This window comes from Mus caroli, unplaced genomic scaffold (assembly GCF_978045245.1).
Source record: "Mus caroli unplaced genomic scaffold, Mus_caroli_1 scaffold_9, whole genome shotgun sequence".
In the NCBI taxonomy this organism is placed as follows: domain Eukaryota; kingdom Metazoa; phylum Chordata; class Mammalia; order Rodentia; family Muridae; genus Mus; species Mus caroli.
This window is the reverse complement of record NW_028227264.1, coordinates 84,040,612-84,054,603: the sequence shown is the minus strand read 5'-3', so window position 1 is coordinate 84,054,603 and position 13,992 is coordinate 84,040,612. Positions and strand designations below refer to the sequence as shown.

Genomic DNA, 13,992 nt, shown 5'->3' with positions numbered 1-13,992 from the left:
AACTAGCTCATCCATGACAGCACAGTGGGTAGCTCTGACTTAGCAAAAGGAGCACACACATTCAATGCGGGAGGGAAAGGCTGCGCCTGGCAATGCACCACATGCCGATGGGTTAACAGGACACAAACAGGACCTACTTCACAGCCAGCAGACAGACGCCAGCCTTCTCTCTGTACACTCCCCCGTCAGGTAACCAAGCAAAGCATCCAGCTAACCTGGATGAACTTCCTCATAGGTGATGGAAGCTGGACAATGGACTTCCAGGCGCCGGGGAAGATCTCAGCCAATGAGCATCTTAAAAAGGGATGCAGCCAATACTGACTGCAACCTGCTGTCGATGGGGGTTAAGTTCCAGTGAGACAGTCCACTCCTCTTTAGAATACATTCCAAGCAGCATAAACCATTACACAGGAGTCTAGAAGGAATTAACGAGTCTCACAAGCACCACTCATAGCTGGCAATACTCACTGGTACGTGGGTCAGAATGGTAGAAGCCAGGAGTTCTCTTGCTTCTTCTATTTTGGTTTTCTTTGGTCCACCTCCCCACATTCTTTGTCTTCTTACTTTATTCCCTATATACTTCAATGCCTATTAAAAAAACAAAGTAATGCTTGAATTAAATTACTGGAGATCACTTATCAGTGCTGACCTGCTGTTACAAGCAAAAAAAAAAAAAAGCAAGGACCCGGGTTACACAGATTGCTGCACTGGGAACAAAGACTCAACATCACGAATCAATAACAAAATAATAGCACCCACTGCCTACCTTATGCATGGTTCCCTTCTGATTTCTAAATTGTCTTGTCCCTATAAAATTGATACATAATTGTTTGTAGGGAACTGAGAAACCACATATGTGCTTGTGTGTATGTGTCTAAGCAGCCATCAACTCTTCACTCAGAATGTCACTGCGGAATGCAGAGTTTCCCCATAAAGAAACCAAACCATGTGAAGACTGCTATGACAAGAGCTACAAAGAAAACAAAACCTAAATAAATCCAGGACTAAGACACTGTCATAAACTAGATGGCTTAATAATGTTTAAATATGACTTACAGTTTAAAGTCTTTCTCAAATAACCAATAAATTCATAATAGATCATTTTATTCCTAGCAGGTTTTAAAAAGCCCAAAACTAGGTGATTCTAAAGTTTTAGGTTCTATAATTTGCATAGCTATGGAAAGGACTTGGCTAGCTGAAACAACCCAGATTTCAACTATAAGCCTACAGTAGCTGGGTACTGTTATCAGTCTTTTCATCTCAACCCTTGGGAGGCAGAGGCAGGTGGATCTCTGTGAGTTCAAGGCCAGCTAGGGCTACATAGAGACCTTGTCTCAAAAAACAAACAAAACAAAACCCAAATAAACAAAACCCCCTCAGTGGTGAAAATGGTGTAATGATGGCATAGAGATCGACAAAGGGAAGCAAATCACAAGTCCAAAAAGAGCTTACACTGAGTGGTCAGCTGACTCTTGACACACGCCACAAAACAAGAAACTGTCCTTTCAAAAACCAGTGAGGAGACACGGCCGGTACCAAACACGGACAAGGAGCCTGGCCTCCAGTTCACACCAAAAGGAAGAAATGATTTGAGACAAGACTTTCGACCTGCTCAGAGGTGGTGCATGCAGATCTCTGCATGTGAGGCCGACCTGGTCTGCAGTGAGCTCCAAAACTGCCTGGGCTACCGAGTATTGAAAAACAAAAATGGAATACAACAAAAAAAGATTTTAGACCTAACATGGAAACTAAAACGATATGGTTTCTAGAAAGACACAGACAATATCCCAATGTAGAGTAGGCAAGTATATCCTTAAATGGGATATAGAGTAATAATTGTAAAGACAAACAGAAAAGTTTTTGATAATTTGTTTTTTTGTTTTTCCCCGAAGTTAAACAAGACTGAAAGAAAAAGAACAGAAAAGCAATGAAGTGGGTGAGTGAAATAGGTGAGTGTTCACAATGTAAAAGCTGGACACAGAATTTCTAGCCAGACCATTTTTATTGTTATTGTTGTTGTTGCTGCTGCTGTTGTTTTGGCCTTTTTTGGGTTTTGGAGACGGGGTTTCTCTGTGTAACTGCCCTAGCTGTCCTGGAACTCCCTCTGTAGACCAGGCTGGTCTTAATCTCTCAGAGATCCATTTGCCTCTGAATCCAGAGTGCCTCCACCACTGCCTGGCTCAGACTTCATTTTAAAAGGTCCCTGAAATTCATTAATAAAAAGATCAACAGCTTAATGAAGGTAGTGAACAAATGAATCTCACAGACAGGATCCAGGACCGATTCACACATGAAAAAGTGTTCTAATAGTTTGCCATGAGAGAAATGGTTAAGGCTGCAAAAAGGTAATTGTGCACCCTTGCTAGAACATCTAAAATTAAAAAGACATAACACGAAACACTATGAGAGCAAGAAGCAACCACACTTGAACACTGCAGCCAGTACTACAAAATGGTATGGTCGTCTGTGGATTGGAAAAGTGTGGTAGTTTTGACTTCACACACTGTTCTCAGGCCCAGTAATTCTACTCCTAAGTATTTACACAAAAGAAATGAAAATGTATCTATACAAAGATTTGCTGATAGTAGCACTGTTCATAGGAGCAAAAGCAAAAAAGATCCAAATGAGTATCAACACAGAAAGCGGGGGTCTGCTACCGTCATCTGAGGGGATATGATTAAGCAGTAAAGGGACAAAGTCCACGGTAGACAACACGAAAGGTCAGCAAACCACAAATAACAACCATTGGGAGAGTTCCACACAGTATGCTCAGCAACCACCAGCCGCATGTATACAACCTGACTCTACATAACGTTCTGGAACAACAAGATAAGGTAAAGCTATTGTAATGCCAGGAGGGGTCAGAGGGTGGAGGTGGGGGTCAGAGGGTGAAGGGGAACACAGAAGAGACTCATGGGATGGTAATGGTGGTACTGTACAGTTTGTAAAAATACAGTTACATGCCTAGATAGAGGCCGACCTGGTGGGAAGCACTTCCTGGTGACTTCTTAGAAAGCAACAACAAAAAACTGACGGAAGCAAGCCTGATGCAGAGGCAGCATGGTGCTCTCTCAACAGACATGTCCTCATAATACTTCTCCCCTCGGGAAAGGGCACACGAGTCCTCACTTCCTTGAGGAAAAAACGAGAGAGACACAAAGGAGAGGGGAATCCCTTCTGATGTAGCTTTTTTTGGTTTCTCAAGCCAGGGTTTCTCTGTGTAGCCCAAGCTGTCCTGGAACTCAGTCTGTAGACCAAGGTAGCCTTGAATTCAGAGATCCGTCTGCCTCTGCCTCCCAAGTGCTGGGATTAAAGGCGTGCGCCACCACCGCCTGGCCTGATGTAGCTTACATGCCATCCCTTTCCTGGGTACCCAACCATGTCACTTTCTCACAGAGAGGGCTATAGGAAGGGCCAACATTCTCAGGTAGGCCAAAGTATTATCCCTAGCAACATCCCCTCAAAAGCAAAGAGAACCTTTTCTATACACCAGATTCCTGGACAATGATGAAAAACATATAAGCATCACAAAGCTAAGGCTTCAGAACAGACAAAATGATGCAGGCTAAAAACAGGCATAAAAACAAAACACCCTTCATTTTAAGCAATCCACAGAAGCACCACATCTTCAAAAGGCTAATTATGGTATAACAGTTTTCTCCAAGATGGAAACATTCCATCCTGCAGGGAAGCTCCAAGAGCAGGAAGATAAACGACTCAAGATAGTTTCAGGAAGTCCCTAAAATTGACCAGACGCACTACACCCCTCTTTGCCAGAGTACACAATTCAAGATGAGAGTTCACCTCAAAGAGGTGAACCTAAGGTAAGCAGAGCTACAAAGAAGGCTCTAAAATTTAGAGTATCAACACAGAAAGGGGAAGTCTGCTACCGTCATCAGAGAGGATATGGAAAAAGCAGAAACCAGCTGAGCTGGAAGAGACACTCTTCAACCTGTTGCGCTTCCTGCAAGCTGTGCAATGAAATTCCCAGCTTCCCAGCTTTTATGAGATTCACCCATGACGATGGCGTGGGTTTTGGTAAGGCAGCTGTCTTTGAGTCCTTTCTGCTCCTGTAAGCAACCCTCTTATCCATTCTCTTCCAATAAAATTCACCAAGTTTGACTTTGGCCTGCTGTCCATCCTTTGGCCTGCTGTGAGATCCTTATCTGGGGTGAGCAGACACGTGTGTTATGTCTCTCAGGAGACGTTCTGTCACACACCACCACTCCACAATGACGCGCACTTGCTTTGTCCTCACTCCTGATACTATATGGTCAGTGTACTTTACCATTTGGTTATTATTAACCCGGCACACGGACTGTAAATACTTGCAAATTCACACTTTCTGTTCAGGGAAACAAGACATTTCTTCTTATATTAACTAATTCTATCTTCCTTCCATCTTTTCTCTGAACCAATCTAATGGAGTTAGCTGAAAAGTTTCTGTCAGTGTCTACTGATGAATGTGAATGTGAGTTTCTAACGCACTGTGTAGCCCTTGCTTCAGTTCTGTAACGCTGAGGGCTATCTGACCAACATGGTTAAACTGTGTAACAGAGCTCAGCAGAGCCCTCTGCCATCAGAACACTCTTGTGTTGCAACCAGAGCAGCACATCTCCCAGAGCTGTTCTTGTTCAAATGACTGGTGCTCAGTTTCTACCTCCTGCCCTTTTTTTACCGTTTCCTGTCCATGCTCTTAGATACTAGGCATGATTCCCTAACTTTTTACTGAAGATTCCTGCCTATCAAATATTTCACCTACAAAAAAGGCCAAAAGTAAGTAGTACCCCTAAGCCAAACAATACTTCCTGATGTTGCTTGCCAATTATTTGAGTCACTTATCCATTAACCACAGAGAAAGAGTAGCAAAGAACAGTCTATAATGAGCTGTGCTTTGGAATTATGCATATTTAAGTATGATATTAAGCTTCCTAAGAGTGTGACTTAATCTAAAAACCATCAAGACTGACTTGATTTCAAAACATACATAAATTCATCCTGGGGGGGGGGGGGTTGGGTCAAAAGAAAAACACCCAGAATTTGTATTTTCCTGTATCTCACACACTAGACAATGTGCATATGGACACATTCAAACCATGTACTGTAGTTCTACAGAGACATATCCCTGGCTCCCTGAGGACACAGGATTGCCACATGGACCGTGGACTTAGTGTAAGCCAACACATTATAAAAAAAAGCCCAAGTGCTGGGACTCCCACACATGAGAAAAGTGTGTTTTTAAGAAGTATAATGTTTTAAAGCATGTCTATACACATGGATTTCCCTAACATCATCTTAGAGTCTTGACCTCAGATCCCAAGGGTCTCACCAGGTATATCTGAGGTCAGTGAAGACCCTGAGGTAATAGAAGAAACTATTCTTGAAGCTTTCTCCATCTTACAGCAATTAGGAATTCAGAAAATAGGATAGAGACCGAACAGATATAATTGGAAGTTGAGAATGAAAAGGATATTAAGAGCTAAGGATACAGCTCATTGGCAGAGTGCCTGCTTAGCAGGTACAAAGTGCTGGCGTTGGTCCCTGTGGTATTATATGAGAAATGTCTCCCCTCACGTATCTGAACACTTGGTCCCCAGTTGGTGGTTATGGAACCCTCAAGTAGTCCAGCTATGTTAGAGGAAGTATGTCACTGGGAGGGAGAGGAGGATGTGACAGTGGCCTTGCCCGAATTCCTGCTCTCTTGCCACTTCCTTTGTGTGGACACAAATGTCATCAGGCAGCTTCCTGATCCTGCTTCCTGCTCCATGCCTTCACTGTCAGACTCTACCTCTCTGGAACTCCAACCAAAATGAAATCTTCTTTCCACTGTTTTTGGACATGGTGTTTAATCATGGCAACACGCCCCAAAAGCACCATCAAAAAGATAGTAAAGAGAAAATGGAACAGGTAAATCTAGATTAACAATGCCAGAGTTTTAAAAGTGTATCATTCCCTGGAATGAACAGGGGAAATGTTGCTTGTTACTGAAGCATGCAAGAAGCCTCCTGCCTGCGAAGGCTGACGATGTGCAGCGTGTAGGCCAGTTCATTCCTCCAGTTTACAGAGTGAGTCAAAAGAACATTTGTGCTGCTCTTCTCCTCGGCAGCCTTCCCAACTCCACACCTCCAACGCCTTTGCAGTGGCCGCTTACTGAGATGAACAGCGCTGTGGTTGTCTCAATCCACAGCAAAGGACATCAAGAAAGGACACACCTGCATCTGGGTGAAGATCTGAGCTTTCTGGCACTCCTCCAAGCTGGGCCCAAATGCAGCCATCACGTGCTCCTCTGTTCCAATCATCTGCACGATTTCCTGGTCACTCTCCACACCCATGGCCTAGGAAGGGAAGAAAAGATGGCAGAGTGTTGGCTTTGTATCCCCTCACTGACATTTGCTTATGCTAATCTGCCATTGTGTGTGGGTATTACTTCTAAGCAAAAGCCAGCTCTTCCCTCAGAAACGGTGCCATCTGGCATCGGCAGCCACGGCCCAGGCTCACGAGAACCTGAAACAGAAACTGCCGTTCGGGAGAGGAAGGCAAACATCCTCAAACATTTTTCTGCATGTGTACAGCCCTCTCAATTTTTTTGAAATATTTTAAGAGTTTCACCATGAAGAAATAAGGGAAGTCGAGTGGAGAGGCCCGGTCGTGGCAAGAGCAAATAAAAGCAAGACCCCCAAAGGTAGTGGCTCAAAAAAGAACACTGCTGAACCTGAGTGTGACCCTGACTAGTTTTGCTAGGTCATCTCTTTCTGAAAACATCAAGTCACTCACTCATCAAGAGAATTTTCCTAAAGGATGTCTTAGTTCCGTATTCTAGAGACACCATATACTATGCAAACTTTAAAGAGATATTTAAAATGTAGAACAAACGTAGCCGGCCTAAGGAACCCTCTTAAGTGTCCCTAGGTGGCAGTGGCCTCACGCCTCTGTAGGTCCCGAGAGGTCCTAGGCCTAATGACTTCTTCAGACACGTGTCTGGAATGCTGCCAGGTGGAGACACAGCATATGCCCACTAACCTCTCTGGATGCTGTAATGACCTGTTTCTTAGAAGTCAGGGGAAAGTCATGTTTGCATCAAAATGTCTTCCTTCGGCTTTGAGAGGAGACTGAACAAGAGGCTGACTGTCTAGTCAGGCTTGTCTTCTTCTCAGTTCTCTTCCACACAAAAGAGAAGGAAGCTGAGTCCCCAGGCCCAACCAAGGGCACTGTCCTATAAACCACTGAGAGGGCGGCCATCTATCTGGAAGGCGTGACTCCTTAGTCTTCCTGAGACCGTGCCAACTCTAACACCATCATGTACTTTCTTCTATCGCAGGTACAGAGGCAGCAGCCATGGCACTCTTCTAGCTCAAAGTCCTATGATCACACATTGAACCGTGAAAATCCTGAAGACCTGGGGGATGATGCTAACTAAGCTGCTATGTCCCTTTTATACCAACTGAGGGGAGCTTGAAGATGTCCCCACGGCCCCTAGTACCAACTCCTCTGATCACAGAGTTCATTTGGTGACTCCCCTCTGTGGGAAGAAGTGACTCAGCTTTGGAAGCCTGGTTTTACAGGCTCTGTAGTTTCCTGCTTGTTCCTGCTGCCAAATCATGAGGGTACACATGAAGAATGTGAGAAGGTTGAGAGGTTAGGAAAAACAAAAAAACAAAATAAAAAACCCTTCTTTCCATGTTGGCTGTGGCCACTGCCCTGCTCTAACTCAGCAAGAGGACAACAGTTAGACAGACAGACTGATAGCAGAAAGACAGTGTGCCAGAACCACCCAGCCAAGTAACCCCCACACTGCTGACCAACAAAACCAGGATGTGCTTTGCAGTTATTTATGAGTTGGCATTTCCCCTCCTAAAACACAGAGAGAGGCTGACAAAACTCAGGAAATGCAAGAAACTTCAGGGACTCAGGAAGCTGATGAAGCTTACAAGACTCAGAAAATTTTAGAACATGGCCAGATGTGTGGTGGCGCATGCCTCTAATCTCAGCACTCAAGAGGCAGAGGCAGGTGGATCTCTTGAGTTCCAGGCTGGCCTGATCTACACACTGAGTTCTAGATGAGCCAGGGCCAAATAGTAAGACTTTGTCTCGAAAAAAAGCAAAATAGAATGTAAGAACTCAGGAGGTCCTTCTCCAGTTACACAAGTCTGAACAAACTGTGGGGGGAGCAGACCCTTTGCTGAACAGGGAGCTCTAAGAACTCGGCTCTTGTGAGCTGTGTGTCACCTAGACCTGCACAGCTCTTTTGGCTATGCAGCCGCCTTGAGTCAGGCATGCTCCTGTAAGATGGAACCGTCTCGTTGGCCAGTTGTTACCCATCTGAGGTTTGTCCATGCTTGTCCAGGTCTCCCCAGGAAAAGCAATACAACAGGGCGGCAACTCAGACACAGCTCAGAGAGCGAATGTAAAAGCAGTAGCAATTAAATCCCCTAGATGATTTTACGTGAGACAAACTAGGCTTGGACTCTTAATCCTCCTGCCTCAGCTTCCCGAGTGATTATAAGCATGCACTCCCACAAGTGGCTTCACACTTTTCCTTTACAAATAAATTCTCAAGACTCAGATCCCATTTTTATTAATTTCTACAGTCCTTCTATCTCTAACATGATAAGAAGCATTTATTCAAGTAGCTGCTAACGATAAATGTCGTTATGTTAAAAACATATACATCATTAAAGCAGCCTTTTATGATTAATCGGTTAGCAGCTCAAAAAGTGACCAGTTTTAACTTTTTAAACAAAGGGGAAAAAAAAAACCAGGCATGCTAACATCTGAACCATTAAATAAGTCCACTGGGCTTATATTAGAACTTTTTACTTCAGTAGCCTCTAAATACAAAGAGACTACAAACTTGATTGCCTACTTTGGTGTTTAACAGGAACAAATTTAATAAAAACAAATCATTTCTCGATCATCATTTAGTTGGCCACTTAAGGTGTCCTGGTGTGAAATGTAAGTAGTAGTTTTTAAATTGTTTATCACTTTGGAATGGTTTAAAATATATCTAATCAGAATACTTGGGCCCTCCACACATGCCTAAGCTGGGAAAGAAACCATGCCAAGCAATGGTGAACGAGACCATGAGCAGAAAGCATGCGCACTGCCAACCAAGCAATGGTGAACGAGACCATGAGCAGAAAGCATGCACACTGCCAACCAAGCAATGGTGAACGAGACCATAAGCAGAAAGCATGCGCACTGCCAACCAAGCAATGGTGAACGAGACCATGAGCAGAAAGCATGCGCACTGCCAACCAAGCAATGGTGAACGAGACCATGAGCAGAAAGCATGCGCACTGCCAACCAAGCAATGGTGAACGAGACCATGAGCAGAAAGCATGCGCACTGCCAACCAAGCAATGGTGAACGAGACCATGAGCAGAAAGCATGCACACTGCCAACCAAGCAATGGTGAACGAGACCATGAGCAGAAAGCATGCGCACTGCCAACCAAGCAATGGTGAACGAGACCATGAGCAGAAAGCATGCACACTGCCAACCAAGCAATGGTGAACGAGACCATGAGCAGAAAGCATGCACACTGCCAACCAAGCAATGGTGAACGAGACCATGAGCAGAAAGCATGCGCACTGCCAACCAAGCAATGGTGAACGAGACCATGAGCAGAAAGCATGCGCACTGCCAACCAAGCAATGGTGAACGAGACCATGAGCAGAAAGCATGCACACTGCCAACCAAGCAATGGTGAACGAGACCATGAGCAGAAAGCATGCGCACTGCCAACCAAGCAATGGTGAACGAGACCATGAGCAGAAAGCATGCACACTGCCAACCAAGCAATGGTGAACGAGACCATGAGCAGAAAGCATGCACACTGCCAACCAAGCAATGGTGAACGAGACCATGAGCAGAAAGCATGCACACTGCCAACCAAGCAATGGTGAACGAGACCATGAGCAGAAAGCATGCGCACTGCCAAAGCTTTCCAGCCAAAGCCTAAGCTCGTCCTATCAAGTCACTGAATCTCAGCAAGGATCATCAAAGGAGCTCCAGCAAAAAGACTGAATCAACGTTAGCACTCTTTAGCCTTCAGCAGCCATGGCTACAAACAGATGACGGTGTCGCCATGGAAACAAAGAAAATGCCCACCCATTTTGCTTTACAGACATAATTTAGGCACCTGAAAAGTAGCATTACATGGAACTCTTTGTACTCCTGAAACCTCATCATTACCACTAATAAGTCAGGAGAAAATGCTATACAATAATAACCTTAGGGAAAAGTGGCCAAGATAATGTTTGTCACCAATGGTCACATGGTCAGTAAACCCTGAACAAAACCCAGGAGAGGCACTCTTTACAAAGTGGCATGAAAACTGTCCTCAAACATAGACAAAGTATAACTTTTAAAGGTAGGAAAAAGAAAACACTAGTGAGCATGGGAAAATGACTTGAACCTATGGAGAGACACTGAAATATACTGTATAAGGGTTCTGATGAAGGTGACTAAAAATACAGCCAAGCTCTGGTTTTCTGTAAAGTAGCTGAAATTATTTACTGCTAGCAGCAGTCCTGGTAGATAAGGGAACAGCGATGGCTCCTTTAAATCTGTAGTTGTTTCTCTTTAAAGATAAAAAACACCCATAGAAGTTGGTGTCCTAGAAACAAAGCCTAGCTCCCAAGATCCTTTTGGGCTACAGATGCCACTGCAGTGCCAGTGCTGAAAGCTTGTGACATAAAATGGGAAAGGGGAAGATTCATGGGCAGGAGAACCTCGGCTGTGATTCAGACCCATAAATACGGCTGCTCCAGGCCTCACAAGCCCAAACTGTCAGACTCAGACTCACCAGGGCATCGGGAAACCCTGCCACTTTTGCTACTTTTAGCCAATTGTTGGTTACAATCAACAATCACCGTGTCCTAATGACTGTCAAAGTCTGGGTTAGGGCCACACCACACACAAGGAGAAATGACGAGCTTCTCCTAGAGCCCCAGTTTATTTTCCTCAGCTCTGACAAGAGTGGGTAAGGAAGGCTGAGCAAAGAGAAAAGCCTTCTATCCTGGGAACATGTGATTTCATTTGTGCTTCAGAGGTGAGTTTTCTCTTGAAAGATGAGGTATTCAGGACTCAGAGAGGTAGAGAATTCTGCCCAAGATCACACAGCTACTAAGTGGAGAAACAGAGATATGGGCTACTCTGTGTGTCTGTAAATTCTCCAGGACCCTGCGCTGTCACCCAGGGAGAGCTGTGAGAGGTGATAAACACACAAGTTTTCAGCAGTGGACTGAAAACTCCTGAAGGGGAGGACCAGAGTGACAACTGTATTCGATCAAAGGAAAAGGGGGTTAAATGCTTATCTTAAACGTTAGACACTGCTTGTCCTATCAATTAATAAACACATTTCTGGAAAGTACATTGATACTGACCACATTTCAAAGTCTCAGCATGTGTCTAAGACTGAAAACATCTGAGTTGAAAGAGAAAGAAAGAAAGAAAGAAAGAAAGAAAGAAAGAAAGAAAGAAAGAAAGAAAGAAAGAAAGAAAGAAAGACCTAAAATCCTACTTTAGGAAACTGAAAAATAAGTTACACACATAAAATCCCTAACGATGAAGGTGCAGACAGATGCCATCGTCTACTGTAAGTAAAACACAAATAAGTTGTTACGTTCATTACAAGTCACAAGAAAAAGATCTGCGCCGGGCGTGGTGGTGCACGCCTTTAATCCAGCACTCGGGAGGCAGAGGCAGGTGGATTTCTGAGTTTGAGGCCAGCCTGGTCTACAAAGTGAGTTCCAGTATAGCCAGGGTTACACAAAGAAACCCTCTCTCGAAAAACCAAAAAAATAAAAAATTAAAAAAAAGAAAAAGATCTGCATAATACAAAAACAAGCTTTACCCTTCAGAGCTTCTCTTCATTTTTCAACTGGCTACATCATAAAAACGACAAACTGTTAATTCATAGCCTTTTTTTTTTTTTAGATAGAACTTAAGTCAGCTACATCTGTTTATATTTTCAACATAAATATTAAACAAATCTGTAACAGGAGAAACTGTTTTACTAAACTTTGGTCACGTAGATAAAAAAAAAAAAAGGAATGTTAAAAGCTTTCCAGATTTTTAATCCATGCACGCATCTCATTACACATGATAAAAAGATCATACGCTTTCTGTGTAATTAACACTCCTAGTCTAAAAACAGAAATGCTATTCACATTCAAAACTTTGGGGAAAAAAAAGTCCCATGGATACATGGAGACATACTGCCCTCTGCTGAAGATGTAATTCCAAGCTGGCAAATAACTTTTCTCCATCATTGTGTATGTACATGAGACACTTTGGGAGCTGTAGGATTCCTCTAAGAAAAGCCATCACACAGACTTGTTATATTATAATACACACACACACACACACACACATACACACACAATTCCTTCTGTGCGTGAACATCCAAACTTAAAAGAAAGGAAGACAGCAGACATGTGTGAGACTCTCTGGACTACTGATGAAATGGTCCTCTGACTATCACTGTCATCTGGTAAAGAAAATTAATGACTCAATCCTTTCTAAAACTCAGAAGCATATTAAGCTAAACATAAAAAATATTCCACAGAATCACCTTCATATGACTGCATCTCAAATACAGTTATTTCTCAAGTTAAAGAACCTGTCTAATCAGCATCCAGTCCATACCTGAGAATGACCAAGGGCAGAGCCCACCCGCAACTACAAACCAGACTTGAAGTCGGATTCCCTGACTCTCATGCTCTCTGGGAACATCTTTCTTTAGTAGAGGCTCAGTCTCTTGTTACCCCAAATGATTTTCCGTTTTAACCAGCTTACTGCCACTGCTGGAGATTTCTGCCTGCTGAGAGAAGGGGTTTCTACTATAAAGCAACTATAGCACAGGAATGCAAGTCCTAAAGTGAACCTGAAGGGCGGCCACCGAGCAGTGCTAGTGTCTAGGATCATTTGGCATGCTGTGTGAGCCTCCTGAGACCATCTGGGCTCTTTATCAGCCAAGCTAGTCATCAAGCCCCACACTATACACATCTATACCTCACACATGGTAAGTGGGCCACAGGAGCTCTCCGAGAACAGCATCAATTCAGCATTTCTACAGGAAACTGCTTTTCAGGTTCTAAGCCAACACTTCGAACAAACTTTTAAGCATCTAGTTGTATAGTAAAGATACCAGTTTATTTAGAGACAACAGAATCTAGAAGTCTATAAAAATGAACAAATCTAGAATTTCCTGGATAGAGCCTACAGATGTCCCTGGTCTCGTGTGACCTATCAGGACACGTTTTATAATATCAAGGGCTATCATGCCCATGCACAGTCTGTCCCAACACACAACTTGATGAGACTTAGAAGCTGCCCAGAGACAATGCTTCTGGACATGCGGGGGGGGGGGGGGGGCGGGGGAGACCGTCTTGATTAGATTACTGAGGTGGGAAGACACAGCCACTCTAGGTGATATCATTCCCTGGGCTTCATGAAAAGGAGAAAGTGAACTGAGCAAACACATCCTTCTCTGTTCCCTGACCACGGATGCAATGTGACCAGCTGCTTCAGGCTTCTGCCATTTTAATTTTCCTGCCATGATTAACTGTGAACCAAAATAAACCCTTTCTTCATTCTTTTACTTTTGTCAGAGTCAAGTTTGCATGTACAACTATCACGCACATCCAAGATGTTACAAAGCCAAAAAGGAGCTAAGTGTAAAATAATGTGCACTGCACGCATCAATAAAACAGATCTATTTCTATTCATGAATATGCAAACCAGCTCCTGAAAGACTCATGGGAGACAGTAATAGGGTGGTGTTTGGTAGCACTGTCTGGTTAGGGAGAGGGTAGAGAAAGCTTACTCATCACTACCTACCAAAATGCTAATTCTGTATGAAAGAACACTAGGTCTGGTGAGATAGCTGGGTGGGTAAAGGTGCTACGGTCAGGCCTGATAGTTCATCTGGAATCCACATGGCGGAAGGAGAGAACTGACTTCTACAGATTGCCCTGTGGCCTCCAC

At 43.7% G+C, this 13,992-nt stretch overlaps 1 protein-coding gene across 1 annotated transcript in view; it reads right to left on the bottom strand.

The window, feature by feature from the left end:
• Positions 1-13,992, bottom strand: part of Polr3b (RNA polymerase III subunit B) — a 102,884-nt gene that overhangs the window by 71,999 nt on the left and 16,893 nt on the right. Inside the window, exons 10-11 of the mRNA XM_021174599.3 lie at positions 6,213-6,335; positions 469-588 (exon numbers count right to left, since the gene is read on the bottom strand). Of these exons, the coding sequence (XP_021030258.1) occupies positions 469-588; positions 6,213-6,335 (243 nt within the window). The remainder of the gene's footprint in view (positions 1-468; positions 589-6,212; positions 6,336-13,992) is intronic.